General features: G+C 45.8%; 1 protein-coding gene across 2 annotated transcripts in view; it reads right to left on the reverse strand.

The window, feature by feature from the left end:
- Nucleotides 1–3,124: 3,124 nt before the first annotated feature.
- TNN (tenascin N) overlaps nt 3,125–15,587 on the reverse strand; it is a 121,262-nt gene continuing 108,799 nt past the window's right edge. For both annotated transcript variants that reach the window (XM_021930357.2, XM_017957749.3), the window contains 4 exons: nt 15,286–15,382; nt 14,241–14,408; nt 6,703–6,866; nt 3,125–4,291 (listed from right to left, as the gene is read on the reverse strand). In XM_021930357.2, the coding sequence (XP_021786049.2) occupies nt 4,151–4,291; nt 6,703–6,866; nt 14,241–14,408; nt 15,286–15,382 (570 nt within the window). In that variant the 3' untranslated portion in view covers nt 3,125–4,150. The remainder of the gene's footprint in view (nt 4,292–6,702; nt 6,867–14,240; nt 14,409–15,285; nt 15,383–15,587) is intronic.

A 15,587-nucleotide genomic window follows, 5' to 3' on the forward strand; every position in this document is an offset into this window, starting at 1 on the left:
CGATGGGCCCCACCCCCCTCGGGCCTCTGGTTTCTTCCCCCCGGAACTCATCCTTCCAGACTTAAAGCCGACATCACATCCCCGTGAAGCTCTCTCCCTTGGCACCCCGGCAGGATGAGTCACCCCGACTCTGCCCACAGTGTTCAGTCCACCTCCCTGTGGACTCACTCTCCCCGGTTTGTTTCCACAGCTGCCTCTGCCACCACTCCAAGAGCTGCTGGAGGGCTGCATTTGTGTTCTGTTCATCACTGTCTTGCTCGTGTCCTGCATAAAAGGCAACACTATGGAAACTTTACCAAGACTTCTATCTTTGCATCTACCCTACTGCCTGGCTTGCAGCCTGTCCCTTCTATGAGAGCTTTTGTTTGCTTTAGTTTGTCCTAAAGGGTAGAAATTGTTCCTATAAGCTTCAAAACCTTGATGGCTCATAACCTGGTTCTAAGAAAATGGACTCTCTCTAAAAAGCAGGTCTATCCAGAAACTCATTCCACGGGCCCATATTCAGCTACCAGATGGGAAGTTGTGAGCACTGGTCACGTCAAAATGAGGTTAGGCATGGAAGTTTCCAGTTGGAATGTTCTCCTCAGTCAGACAAAGTCCCCTTGAAAATGAGTTTCTCCCAACTTCCTTCCTGGTCCCCAGCAGAACCTTTGAAAGGTCAGCTGAGGTTTTCGTCACCCGCTCCTTTGTGCACCATGGGTCTTGCAGGCAAAAGAATGTAAGAAATAGCTCTTGTTTCCCAAAAGTCCTCCTCTTGGCCAGTGGTGGAGAAACCCTGGGGTCAATGAACACAGGGGTGTGCGTTTTATAATTTGCTACCATCACAGACTCCTCCAGAGCAAAAAGACCACCAGCAGCTCCCTCATGCCAGAGCTACTCAGAGTGGACACCACTCCAGCAGCAGCCCTCGGCCCAGACCCACTTAACCAGAGTGTCTGGGGAAGGGACCCCATAATCTCTGTGTTAACAAGCATGTTCAAAGTTGAGAAGGATTGCCAACAACCACCATCCTTGGCGCGAAGTTGATCTCTGGGATTTGATCCATTTTGCAAAGCAGGCAGTTTTCTAAAAAGCCTGGACCGCTGTGATGAGCCCAAAGCTTCGGAATCACGAAGTTGAGTACCCTACATGCAAACAGGGTCATGGAACAGCAGAAGGGAATTCCAGCCAGGTGCGGCGGCTAGCACCTATAGTCCCAGCTACTTCCCGAGTCGAAGCTGGAGGATCATTTGAAGCCAGGAGTTCAAGACCAGCCTGGGCAACATAGCGAGACCCTGCTATATATCTATAGAGACAGACATAGATATAGATATAGATACAGATATAGATATAGATATATACGTATAGTTGGGCATGGTGGCACTCACCTGCAGTCCCAGCTACTTGGGAGGCTGAGGTGGGAGGATCGCTTGATTCCAGGAATTCAAGGTCACAATGAGCTATGACCACTCGCCTTTTTTTTTATTCCCTTTATTCTTCCTCACAACACCAGAAATTAAAAGGGAGAGATTTACACTGCTTTCCTCACACAGCCTGGGTGACAGTGAGACTCCATTTCTATTAAATAAAACAATAAAAAACTTTAAAAATGTTTTTAAAAGAAGAGAATTTGAGGAGAAGACTTGGAACTGGCAAGTTGTGCAGACAGACCTTTAAGACAGATGAGGAGACCAGCCTGGGTAAGAGAGCAAGACTCCATCTCTACAAAAAAGTTAAAAAATTAACTGGGCACAGTAGCATGTGCCTGTAGTCCCAGCTACTCAGGAGGCTGAGGCGGAAGGATTGCTGGAGCCCAGGAGTTCAAGGCTGCAGTGAGTCTTGGTCCTGTGACTACACACAGCAGCCTGCATGACAGAGGGAGACCCCATTCAAAAACAAAAAAAGACAGACAAGGAAATTAGCTCAGGCTCAGGCCCTGACAAAGCTAGATCAAGACCAGGAGAAATCTGGTCAATCTCTGTAAACATCTCCTCAGAGAGGCTTCATAGTCCAACACCATGTAACACCCTCATCTTCTCATCCTACTTTTTCTTTCATGACACTTCCTACTTCCTGTAACTACACATTTTTTTTTCCTTTTTTTCCTTTTTTTTTTTTTTTGGATGGAGTTTCACTCTTGTTGCCCAGACTGGGGTGCAATGGCGCGATCTCGGCTCACCGCAACCTCTGCCTCCCAGGTTCAAGTGATTCTCCTGCTTCAGCCTCCCTAGTAGCTGGGATTACAGGCATGTGCCACCATGCCCGGCTACTTTTGTATATTTAGTAGAGATGGGGTTTCTCCATGTTGGTCAGGCTGGTCTCAAACTGCCAACCTCAGGTGATCCGCCCACCTAGGCCTCCCAAAGTGCTGGGATTACAGGCATGAGCCACCGCGCCCAGCCGTAACTACACATTTATTTGTTGTTTAATGTCAGCCTAGAACCACGAGAATATTAGCACAAGGACGGGATTATGATGTTATGTCCTTGATTAACACCAATGCTTAGAATGGAACTTGGCACATAATAGGGCTTCATCTCTATTTGTTGAATGAGTGAATGTAAACAAATGAATGAATGACAGCACACAAGCTCCATTAATACAAAGATAGTGTCTATCTTGCTCACCTCTGTTTCCCCAGGCACACTGCCTGATACAAAGCAGACAAATACTTAATAAACTCTTGTTGAATCAATTAATAACATGCAGGTACATTTTTTCATCGTCAGTGTCAACACTAAAACTGTATTTCACTGAGACCACTCATTGTCAGAGCAAGCAGTTCCATGGTGTTGCTTAATGTGTGTGTCTGGGGAAGGAAGGCAACAGAGGGGGTGCTGAAGACTTTAAAGGTTGACAGACACGGTTTCAGGAGTATGGTTTGACACTTACCCAGAGGTTAAACGTGCAGACACCTAGGCCATAGACTACACCCTTGTCCTGGAGGGGTATGGCAGCTTTCAGGGCATTGCCTTCTTTCCCATTCACTCACTTCTGTATTCTAAATACCATTATTTCCCATCATGCAAATCAGAGTCCACAGCCAACCAAATTCCATTACAATGCACAAATTGTACCTTCACTTGCACTTAGGTTCAATTTAGAATTCAAGGGCACTTATGTGGGGGGAAATAACACAAGGCAATTTTTTTTTTAATCAAGGGGTTTATTATTTTTTTTCTTCAATAGGAATTTAAGTTACTTCATTGGTCACTGACTTTGCTACAGAAAACCCTCCAAAATGATAGAAAATAAGCAAAAAGGATCTGATCTTGCCAACTGTTCGATCAAACAGTGAGACTCACGGTGCTGAGCACTCCCAGAAAACCCAGGGCTCCAACAGTGCAGGGCGGGGAAAAGAGGGAGTCTGAAGCCTGGTAGGCATGAACGGGAGTTGCAGAAGAGTCTTTGGGAGGAACCAATTATCAAGAGAGTCAAATTATTCAAAGTTGAAATGAGTGAGAATTTATTCACAACATATGCAGTTCTATGGATGCAATTATGCAAATGACTGAAAAGAGGGCGCTTAAAAATAGCAGTAAGGCGGCAGTTTTGGTCTCCAGCATGCTGGATACTAGTCAGAACTTAGCTAAGTAAGTCCATCTTAGCCCCTTTTATTCCCTTTATTCTTCCTCATAACACCAGAAATTAAAAGGGGGAGGTTCACACTGTTTTCCTAAAAACCCAGTGGGAAAGGAGTTGACAAACGTCCGGTTGCCTCAGCCCTAACCCCTGGGTCATGAGAACCCCCCTTCTGTACTTCTTTCCAGAGAAAAGATTTGCATTAGCAGAGCTTTAATACATAGATGTAAATTTCCAGAGATTTCCAATTGGTGAAGTGTTGGGTGATTCCTTCTCTTGCCCTAATCCAGTATATTTGTTGCCGAAGATAAGCTGAGAAACCTTGCCGTCCCAGTCCTGTCTTTCCTACACATACTGTGTAACTACTGTTTTGATTTTCAAGACCCTCATAAAGACGGGCAAAAATGCAGGTGAGAGGGAAGGAACCTCCATGGCTTGAAGCTTGGTGACATGATTTGTTCTCTGGGCTATCAGGCGATCCCAGAACCCAGAGGCTCTGAGCACTCCCAGACCCCAGTCACCACTACCCACCCCGCCCCAAGCTCCCACAGCTGGTGTTGTCTCCTGCAAGGACTGCTCACACGGGCCATCAGAACGTTCGCAGCCTTCCTCCCAGCGTCCGCTTCTTTCTGCCCAGGACAGGCTCCTTGCTGTAGCCATGAGGGCGGATTTTCAACTCCACGTAAGGAATGGAGAATTCATGTCCTTTCCAAGGCTCCCAGTTCACCCCCTACATAAAATACATAAATAAATAAATAAAGCCACATCAAGAAGAGGCTCTTGGGAGGAGGGCAGGGTGGGTTATGGTACAAAGGAATTAATTAGTCACCAATGAAACCACTCCCTCTCTGCTCAGGGGAAAGAGACGGGGGTGATGAGAAGGGAAGGGAGGGCAGGATCCAAACACACGCGCCCTCTGCTGGGCAGCTGGGGTTAGACTGGCTGAGGACTTGGACATTTGGAAGCTGGCGGTCTCTATGGTGGGAGCAAGGGGGTGTGAGCCCAGGAGGTGGGTGAGGCCAGAGCAGCCACAGAGACAACACAGGGGTCAACCAGGCCGGCAACGGGCAAATTATCTTTGCTTCCCTCTTTTCCTTTCCAAAAAATTAAAGGCAAAAATAAACATATTAATTGGCCAATTGTGTAAAATCATTTTCAATTTAGACTGTTTAGATACTAGCTCTGGGGTAACAAATAGCCTGCTGAAAACTAAATTTCATTTTATGTCTTTTGACTGGTGAGTGCAATAATATTTAATTCACTTAATAACCTTGCAACCTGGCCAATAAAAAGCCCAAGTGACCAATTTTATGTATTTTAATTTGTGAGGTAAATAATAAACAAGAAGCTAAATGCCTTGCAGACTGTGAAAAGCGCATTAACCAGATGAATGTCTTTTATTAGCAAATATGGGATGGTTCAGGGCATCCTGCTTGCTCATTTCCAATATTTGATCTCCTATCCCAGGCTTCCCTGAGCCAGCCCACACGCTGCCACCATGATTCATGGGCCAACCCTCCCCAGCTTCCCTGGGGGCAAATTTCTTCTTCCCTTTGAAAAATCACATAAAGATTGGAAGTCCCCGCAGCCTGGTCAGAGCCAAAGTAATCAAAATGTACCTGGACTTTGGATGTGCTAATATTTACAGTAATATTGGTACAAGGTGAGTTCTGAAGAGGTGGCTTCCTGGAGGCTTAGGATCAGGGCTGTGGATGGGAAATTAGAAACCTAGGATGGGGACTCAGGGTTTGTGGAGGGGAGAGGATTAATGATGAGCAGAGACAAAGATGCAATTTTCAAGAAACTGTGAGGGAGCAGGCAGGAAGTGCCCTGCAGCTGTCAAAGAGTCAGGATGATGCACTGGGGCAGAGGAGGCTTGAGAAATAGCAGGTGGGACAGTTTCAGAGCAATGTGGGGAGAGGACCCCTCCTGGACCCCTGGGCCCTGGGTGCACACTCCCAATGCGGAGAGACTGGTCTAGCTCAATGTTCTGGGCAGGCTTTGGGTGAAGTGGACCCAAGAGTCGGTCTGACCTAAGGCACAAAAGACTGTTTTCCTGGTGATCAAAGGACTTGAGACAAACAGCTTTTTTTTTTTTTTTTTTTTTTTTTTTTTGAGACAGGGTCTTGCTCTGCCACCCGGGCTGGAGTGCAGTGGCTTCATCATGTCTCACTGCAGTCTCAACCTCCCAGGCTCAAGTGATCTTCCTATCTCAGCCTCCCTAGAAGCTGGGACTACAAGTGCACACCATGATGCCCAGCTAATTTCTGTATCTTTTGTAGAGATGGGGTTTCACGATGATACCCAGGCTGGTCTCAAATTCCTGGGCTCAAGCAATCAGCCCACCTCAGCCTCCCAGAGTGCTGGGATTACAGGCATGAAGCACCATGCTCGGCCAAAAGAAATAGTTCTTGTTCAACTAGGAGAAAAACTAGAAAAAAGTAGGCAGTGTTTATTATAAACTGAATGTTTGCATCTCTTCAAAATTCATGGAGTAAAGCCCTAACCACCCCCTACCAACATGATGGTATGTAGAGGGGGCCTCTGGGAGGTAATAAGGTTTACATGAGACCATGAGGTGGAGCCCCCATGATGGGACACATGCCCCTATATGAAGAAGAGATCAGAGCTCCTTTCTGTCCACCATATGAGGACGCACAGCCATAGTCAGCCATCCACAAGCCAGCAAGGTCCACCAACAAGAACCAAATCTGCCAGCACCCTGATCTTGGACTTCCTAGCCTCCAGAACTGTGAGAAATAAATGTCTGTTGTTGAAGCCACCTGGTCTGTGGTATTTTGTTACAGCAGCCGGAGCTGACAGTGTCCATGTGTGAGCTAGTGAAATGAGACAGTGTGTGGAGCACATCATCTGTCATTACATGGCAGTGGGCAGCCCAAGCTTTCCCCGCACCTGCCCCTAGGCAAGTGTGCAGCACTGGGAATGCAAAACAAGCAGGGCTGTGGCCATCAGGAAGGGGAGGCCACAACCTCAAGGCCATGGAGCCTGGAGGAGAAACTCTACTGCTTTGACTGGAAGCTTCAGAAGGAGAGGGGCTGCCAGACTGGCCTGGAGGGTGTCCCTTTGGAAGCTGAATGTGGGCACACCCTGGGACAGAAAAGACATTCACTTGTCACCTACCTCACTGTGCTTGGTCTCCCCATATCTGCCATTGGGGTTGGCCAAGTGGCAGTTCTTATACCACCAGCCACCATGATGTGTCAGGGCACAGTTGCTAAGTGCAATATCGTTGTCTCTGTCGAAAGTTGTAAACTTCCACCCATTGTGGTAAGAAAGAGCATCCCCTGCAGGAGAGAAGAGACAGAGGTGAGAGCCTAGGGTTAGCCACCAAGGAGATGATCAAAAGAGGACGCAGCAGGAAGATCTCCAAGCATGAAAATGCCAAGGATGCAGCCAGTCATGTCACAGGTAGTCACTGCTCTCTCACAGCCCAAATGGGAACATGACACATGCGAACAGGCTCTTTTTCCTGGCCTGTACCCCAGCTTCACGCCTGTTTCTCCAACAGTCCTCATAGCGTTTTCACTTGGAAGCTCCACAGTCAGATCAAACATCCAAACAGAACAACTCTCCCCAAGTCCCTGACCACGCCACACACAAGAGCTCCACTCTCCACTCTCCCCCGTCTGCCTGGGGTCCACTCCTCTCCTCACCACCCAGACCCGGAACATGGAGCCATGTTTGACAATCCCTTCATACCCTTTCTCAAGCCCTCCCTCCTGCAGATCGCTCACATACACCCCTACGTCTCTGCTCCCATGACACCTGCCCTCGGCCTTCTCTCATCCTGGGTCTGTGTTAACAAAACAGCCTTCTCTCTGGCTTCTTGCCTGCCAGCCCCTCTGGAGTTCAGACGTCCATTTTCATCACCTCAGGCCCAACAGTCTACTTCGTACCACAACGAGGTGAATTCCTGTTCCGTGCCTTGCAGGCCTGTAGGTTGGCTGTGCCCTGTGCACAGTCTTGCATCCCACCATCTCCACCACGCACCCTCCAGTGTGGACCAGCCCACCGTCCAGGGGATTTCTCTCTGCCCTCATCTGTCCAAATAATCCTAACCATCCTTCAAAGCCTAGCTCAGGCCCACTTGTAAGGAAGATTCTCCTTATTGGTCCTCCCACGCACCCTCCTAACACACACACAAACACACGCACATGCACACACACACGCACACACACACCCCTACACACAAACATCCCTGAACTTCCAGAGTCCTTCTGGAGACACATGTAAAATTCAGTCCTTCCTTACATCCCATCTGGAAAACTGCCTTAATTATTTTGCTTGTGTATCTCCTGTTTCCCTCTCATATTTGTCATCCTTTTATAAACTTTCTTTTCCTGCTCATAAAAGGCAATAAGGGCCCATATCAATCACAAGCTTCATCAAGCTTTGTTCCTGCAATAAGGATTCTTACATTTATATCTCAGCTCTGAGTTTAGCAATCTTCTTCACATGTGCATTCTCATTTCACTCTCACAGCAAACCTGTGAGGTGGGCAGGGCAGCTCTTGGTCCCATGAGGAAACAAATTCAAAAAGGTTTGACTCTAGGAACTTATTAAGGTCCCACACTCCACAAACAGCAGAGCTGGGACTCAAATCTCTGTCCTGAGATTCCAAGTCCAGGGTTCTTTCTGACACACCAATCCACCTATGGCTTCCTTGTTTCAATGGGGGGGCTTCATCTATCAATGGTTCTTCAAGTGGGGTTCCCAGACCAGCAGTGTCCACATCCCCTGAGAACTTGTTAGAAATGCAAATTGGCCAGGTGCAGTGACTCACACCTGTAATCCCAGCACTTTGTAATCCCTGCAAGGCCGAGGCAGGCCCATCACAAGGTCAGGAGTTGGAGACCAGCCTGGCCAATATGGTGAAACCCTGTCTGTACTAAAAATACAAAAATTAGCTGGGTGTGGTGGTGCACTCCTGTAGTTCCAGCTACTCTGGAGGCTGAGGCAGAAGAATCACTTGAACTTGGGAGGTGGAGGTTGCAGTGAGCCGAGACCATGCCACCATACTCCAGCCTGGGTGACAGAGTGAGACTCCATCTCAAAAAAAGAAAAAAAAAAAAAGAAGGAGAAAAGAAAAGAAAAATGCAAATTATTTGGCCTCAGCCCGGACCTACAGAACAGGAAACTACAGGGTGGGCCCTGGCAATCTACGCTTTGACAAGCCCTTCAGATGATCTGACGCAGTACAGTGTGAGAACCTGTTCTACAACTTCACTCATTTGATTTTAGGGAACATTTACTGAACACCTGCTATGGAGCAGCACATGCTTGGCTCTGTGAACACAAAAATGAGGAGGTCCTTGCTCTCAAAAACGTTTTTGGAGTGAGTTGGGTGAATATGCAGAGTTGGTAGTATATGTTAAAAGGGCAGGTCCTAATTTGCCCCCCAAGTCTGCAATCTCATCAGCAGCTCATTTATACCTCACCCGGAAAAAGCATGAGAATTCCCGGGCCACAGAGGCCACTTCCACGCAGACACAGCAGATGGGTCTGTCTCCAGTAGTTTTCTCCAATCCAAGAAAGTTATATTGTCATGCTAGTCATACACATTTCCTCCTCCCTCTAGACTTCCTACAGAAAGTTAACCACAGCTTGAAATAACGTGCAGTGTCTCCCTTAGTAACCTTCTTTAATGAGCACAGCTTACCTAATTTACATAGAAGGTTCCCAGGGCCGCTTTCTAAGAATCTGTGCAGAGGCTCCCTTAAAGACATGTTTGTGATGATCTAAACCTGGGCACTGGGATAAAGAAATGTAAAGCAAGTGTTCACCCAAATGTGGGAGGTCTTTTTCTGCAGAAGGATTTTCTACCTTCTAGAAACTGAAGCCATCCTAATGTTCAGAGTGTAAAGAGTGAGAATGAGGACTGGAGGGGTTCGTGGCAGGCCCATGAAGGGCTGCACCCAAACTCAGAGGTGACCAAGCTGGTCACCATCCATCTCATCAAAATGTCCCTCTGAGACCCACTCTCCCCCTCTAGGATTCACCAGGACAGGAAAGATGGCCCAGGCAGCTGCACCTCCAAAGATCAGGAGAAGCCATTAACATCACATCCTCCGTCAGTCACACACAGACACAGTACTGTGTGTCTGAACCTTGAATGTCTTTTATTTCAGGATTAAGAATGGATGATTACAAATGATTTGTGCCATTTCTAGCTTTCCCTTTTGTCCATGTACCCATTATTTTTTTTTTTCAAGTGCCAGCATTTAAAAATCCATCCCTGGCCCCCAACCCACTAAATGTTTCCAGAGCTCCCCAGTCACATTTCCAAGTGCCCCCAGGGTGGGACCCATCCCTGGTTGTGCTCCCACTGTAGCCCATGCAGGTGGGACTTGAAATCAGCTGTAAATAATTGGTTAGCCCTAGAATTCATTCTGCACCATTCTGAATGCCTAGCTCTTTATGTTTTCATTATGATTTCTAAATAGATGAATAGCATCTTAAAGGTGGAGCTCATAAGATGCTCCCTGCCCCCACTCAAAGACTCAGAATCAGAAACTAAATTTACACATCATTTCCTTGCTGGAATTTGCCTCATGAAGGGAAAATGGGCTTTCTGATAAGACTTGAGTGGAAGTCAAAAGTTGAGGGCCCACGTGGACAGTCTCAGCCTTAAGCCACACATTCCTGCCAGGCTGCTAATCAGAGCTAAAATGATGATAGAGGCTGGGGAGAGCTGGTGCGTGCAGGGAGGTATCAAAATGTTCACCTTTCATTTGAATGCCATGTCCTCTAAACAGTGCCTCGGCACTCAAGACATGAGTAGCCAGGAGCTTTCTAAATTCTGAAACCCTCCTCACGGACGATCAGCATACATAAGGAACGTTAAGACTCCACTAATGCTACCATTGTAATTCAGAATTTAAAAGCGGGAATGATAGTACACATGGGAAGACTAGATCGCTGCCTAAATGCTGTGTGAAAGTCTCCTATTAAAAAATAAATTCTATTAAAAAATACATCCTCTACTGGCTGGCACTGTTGGCCTGAACAACCTTAGAACAGGAATTATCCCCTCATTGCAGGTAACATGCAAACAGATTACCTGGGAGGAGAATTAAAATAATTCCCAAATATGTTGACTCCCTTTCAGTCTCTTTCCCACTGGCATCAGTTCATTTGCTGGATCATTTTAGCACAGGCTTCAGAAAAGGCAAATGGTAATGGCCAAGGGAAAGGAAATATGCAGCCTGGAGGACGGGCCTGAGTGAGGCTCATGACCAGGAGGCCAGGGAGGGCACTGGGTTTCAGGGAGAGACGTGGGGTATGGGGGCCAAAGAAAAACACCCAACTTCATATTTTGTACCGGGAGGGTCCCACACTCGGAGCTTATGTAGACTTCTTTAACCCAAGAAGGAAAGGCTGAGGCTAACTGATGGCCATGATGAAGAGTAGACAACAGGGTACTGGAAACCAAAGAAATGATCAGATGGACTCCAGGCGGACTGAAGAGGCCTAAGGGTTCTGGGACAGACTGGAATGTGTGTACTCTGTTATACCAAAGGGTTGGAAGAACCTGGAATAAGCTGTCAGGAACATAGTCTGATCTCATTTAGAGATGGGGTGGGAGCATATGGGCAGTATGCTTAGTCATACAAAAGAGCATCTTTAAATCCCCTCTCATTCAGTTAATATCCTCATAATCATATGAATGTCCATCTATGTTTCCCAATTGTATTATAACTGTCTTTTTCTATACCTGAATTTCATGTTTTATACAGTCATGACTTGCATAAGAACATTTCAGTTAACAAGGGGCTGCATATACGACAGTGGTCCCATAAGATCGCAATAAACCTGAAAATTACCCAGTGACATCACAGCTGTCGTAAGGTCGCAGACCAATGCATCACTCATGTGTTTGTGGTGATGTTGGTGTAAACAAACCTACCAGTCATACAAAAGTCTTGCACATATAATTACATACAGTAAATAATACTTGATAATGATAAAACAATTATGTTACTGGTTTATGTGAATAATACTATACTTTTTATTGTTATTTTAGAGTGTACGACTACTTATGAAAAAAAAAATCCTGTAAAACAGCCTCAGGCAGGTCCTTTGGGACATACTCCAGAAGAACGCATTGTTATCCCAGGAGATGACAGCTCCATGTGTGCTATTGCCCCTGAAGACCTTCCAGCGGGACAAGATGTGGAGGTGGAAAACAGTGATATTGATGATCCTGACCCTGTTGCAGGCCTAGGCTAATGTGTGTGTTTGTGTTTTAGTTTTTAACACAAAGGTTTAAAAAGTAAAAAATAAAAGTAAAAAATGTTTAAATAGAAAAAAACAGAATACGAATATAAAGAAAATATTTTTGTACAGCTGTACAATGTGCTTGTGTTTTAAGCGAAGTGTTACTCCAAAAGAGTCAAAAAATTGAAAAACATGTTAAAGTTTATATAGTAAAACAGTTACAATAAGCTAAGGTTAGTTTTTACTAACGAAGAAAGAACATTTTTAAATAAATTTAGTGTAGCCTATGGGCAGTGTTTCTAAATTCGACAGGAGTGTACAGTCATGTCCTGGGCCTTCACATTCGCTCACCACTCACTGACTCACCCAGAGCAGCTTCCAGTCCTGCAAGCTCCATTCATGGTAAGTACTCTGTACAGACTGACCATTTTTTATCTTTTATACCATATTCTCACTGTGCCTTTTCTATGTTTACATATATTTAGATCCGTAGGTACTTACCATGGTGTTACCATTGCCTACAATATTTAGTAATATGCCATACAGGTTTGTAGCCTAGTAGCAATAGGCTACACCATATACCTAGGTCTATAGCAGGCTCTGCCATCTAGGTCCGTGTAAGTGAATTCCATGTTTGCACAACGATGAAATGCCTAACAATGCAGTTCTCAGAACGTATCCCTGTCGTTAAGCAACGCATGACTATGTTATATTTCAAGTGCACGTAGCACAGCCTGTCTCCAGCCCGTGGAGACCTAGGACTACTGAGGAAAGAAGTGACAGTATCCAGAGGCAGCAGGGATCTTCTAGCTGCAATGCTTTTTTTTCAAGGATTGTCTTTTCCCTGAAATAATTATTTGTATACTTTTTCTCACCCAACCCCTACTCAGAATCCTGGAAGTTTCCTCATGTCTGTAGCCAAAATGCCTCATACTCTGGTAGGTGCCTACCACTCCCTCTTTGTCTCCTCCCATGTCACCATGTCACCAAACTCACACTTTCATTCACCCCTATGGAACCTATTGGGTCTCAGGGACTATTATGTAAGACACTAAACATCTGTAAGATTATGTATATAGAAAAGTCCTGCTAGCAATTTCATTTTTTAAACTCTCCCACTCTGTACCAGGCTCTGAGATAGGCCCTGGGAAGTAAGAACAAATGCAAAATTCATCTGACTATTGTTTAAATGAAATTGTAAGATCTCAAAGAAAGGTTTGCATTCACAGTTGGCCACCCCAGATCATGGCCCCAGACACTGAGAAGTTCTGTTCACGGTCTTCTGCCATCAGGGCTCCTTGAGTAGACAATCTTGAGAAGTCCAGCAAGGCTGTGAGATAAACTCCAGCGTTCTTTCCTCCACTCAGTCCCCACTCACCCCGAAGCCCCCAGGCCTGGAGAGCCCTCTCTTTCCTCCCACTTGAGTTTCCCCCGTTTTGCAGATCCAACTCCCTCCAGTTGCTTCATCCTCCGTGTGCCCACCTTCTCCACACTCCTGTAGCTCTTTATGTTTCTTACCCCTTATGTGACTGTCTGCAAAAGTTACCTTCTTTTGTTTTCACCTATCTACATTTAAGTCTAAGGAGAGAGACCGCCATGTCTTATACAGTCAGTCAATCTGGCTGGTAACACATTCCTATATAAATACACCAAAGTCAAAAACATGCAAATGTCAAAACACAGGCTTACTTGTTAGGGTTTAAAAACCATAAATACAGCTTTTAAAATATTAGTATTAAAACAATAACCACACCTCCCCCTCTTACACAAAATATTTAATTTACTGGTATCATTCCAGCATTTCAGTCATGTTGCTTAATTTTGTTCTTTTTCTTCACAACCAAACATACCAGCAACTGGCTTAGCTCCAATGAGCAGCCACTAGAGGATAAAGGTTCCCTGACTTTCCACTGAACTGCTCATTTCTGTGTTGTCACAGTTGAATTAAGTTAATGAGTCCCACACTTATTATTTGAATCAGCACTTTCATTGTTCTGTTTTTATAGCAAAGTGCCACCAAAGGCTCAAATAATAACACACACACACACACACACACACAAACTGTGCAAAGATGACAGCCACACTGCTAAAGTTGAATGAAAGACTGACAAGCATCAATAAATTGTTCAGAATATGGGCTCATCAGCTAATGTACAACGGCCCGAATAAGCGGAGCACAAGAGGAGGGTTTTTACTGGGCGTGGGGGCGGGGGGGTTGTGACGTATAACATACACAATTTCCAATTTTATGGTGGTCAAGGATTGCTTTAACTACTTGCTCAATCCTGACCCCCTGCAGACAGTAGGGCCTCCACTGTCAATGAGAACAATTCACCTCCACAGAATAATATTCCATCCCCCAGATCAGTGGCATACAGCAAACCAATCCTTATACAACAGACAGCAAGAGACCTTTGCAGCAAGAAAACATTTTTCCTCACCCGCTGTGCCTCTGTATTTCCCAACTGTCAGCTTATACCGCTCCTTGCTGGAGGCCACTTGGAAGAAATCATATATAGCATAGGCGGATTCATTGGCAGTCTGTAAATCCACTCTCACCTCATACCGCGTTGGAGTGCCAGTGGTGAGGTTGTGTAGCTTGTCAAGTCCTAAAAATAAAAAACGCAATTCCAACACCCAATCCACCCATGTGTGCGACTGAGTACTCAACATGTGCGTCTGAGGCTTTCAGGACCTAAAGTCACTTTAGTCTTTACCTTCTCTGCTAATAAGGGGCAGTCTCAGCACTTTCTCTTTCGGGGACTCATAGTCACGCTAAGGAGTGTGGAGATCATGTTCTATGGAAGGGAGCAGTGAGGGGTCAGGGTAACCCCAGAAGGAATCTGCCTCCATTGGCTCCATCCCTCTAAAACAGAAGCAGTTGTATTTATCATCCATTTATCTCACCAAGTAGGAGGGCGGGTCAATGACTCATCCTAAGATCCCTGAAGAGATTTTATACTGAACAAACCACAACATCATCTACTCTATTAGACACTGGGTATCTGAATCATGACTTTTTAATTCTTCATTTCCCAATTCATGCTTTTGGCTATTTCCCTCTCTGTGAACATCTGCTCCAGAGGAGAGCAGAGGGAAAAGGGGGAAAACATTGCCCATAATGCCTGGCATCACCACCAGAATTTTAGAGACTGCTAGAGTGACCTTCCAGTAATGACCCAGCATCCCAATCCCTGAACTTTTTTTCTACTACTGTGCCTTCTAAGATCTTCAGGCTGCAGGTAGATCCTGCAGAGCTTAAATCAGCATAAAACCCCTGTGACCACCCTACCTTTCAACAAGTTCAGAGTGCAGGAGAGCCTTCCCATCAACACGCCCACCAAGACCCTGCTCGGCACAGTCCTCTGTCTCCCTGCCACTGGGGCCTCTCTGTGAAGGTGGTGAGCTTCCCTAAGCCTCCTAGCTAGCTTGTCCTGGGAGAAATCACCCCCCACAGCCCCAGCCTCCTGGATTCTGAGATCATACCAAGCCAGAACTCCTTCGTGGGGTCCCCAAAGCCTTCCACATAGGTCCTCCATCGCTTGAAGAAATCCAGCTGCCCAGTGTTCCGCCTCTGGAAGACCTGAGAAGGGAGACGAACACTTCATTCTGACCCTCCAAACAGATATAGGTGCTGGGAGACAAGAGAAAACCAAGAACTTGCTCATACACTGCCTTCCTCCAGCTAGCATGTCTTTCTTTTTAGAGAGGCTTTTTATTTATATGTCAGTAGATTCACTATATTAATAAGCATTATTCATATGTACAGTAGTATGTCAGGTACTAAG

Source organism: Papio anubis, chromosome 1, assembly GCF_008728515.1.
Source record: "Papio anubis isolate 15944 chromosome 1, Panubis1.0, whole genome shotgun sequence".
In the NCBI taxonomy this organism is placed as follows: domain Eukaryota; kingdom Metazoa; phylum Chordata; class Mammalia; order Primates; family Cercopithecidae; genus Papio; species Papio anubis.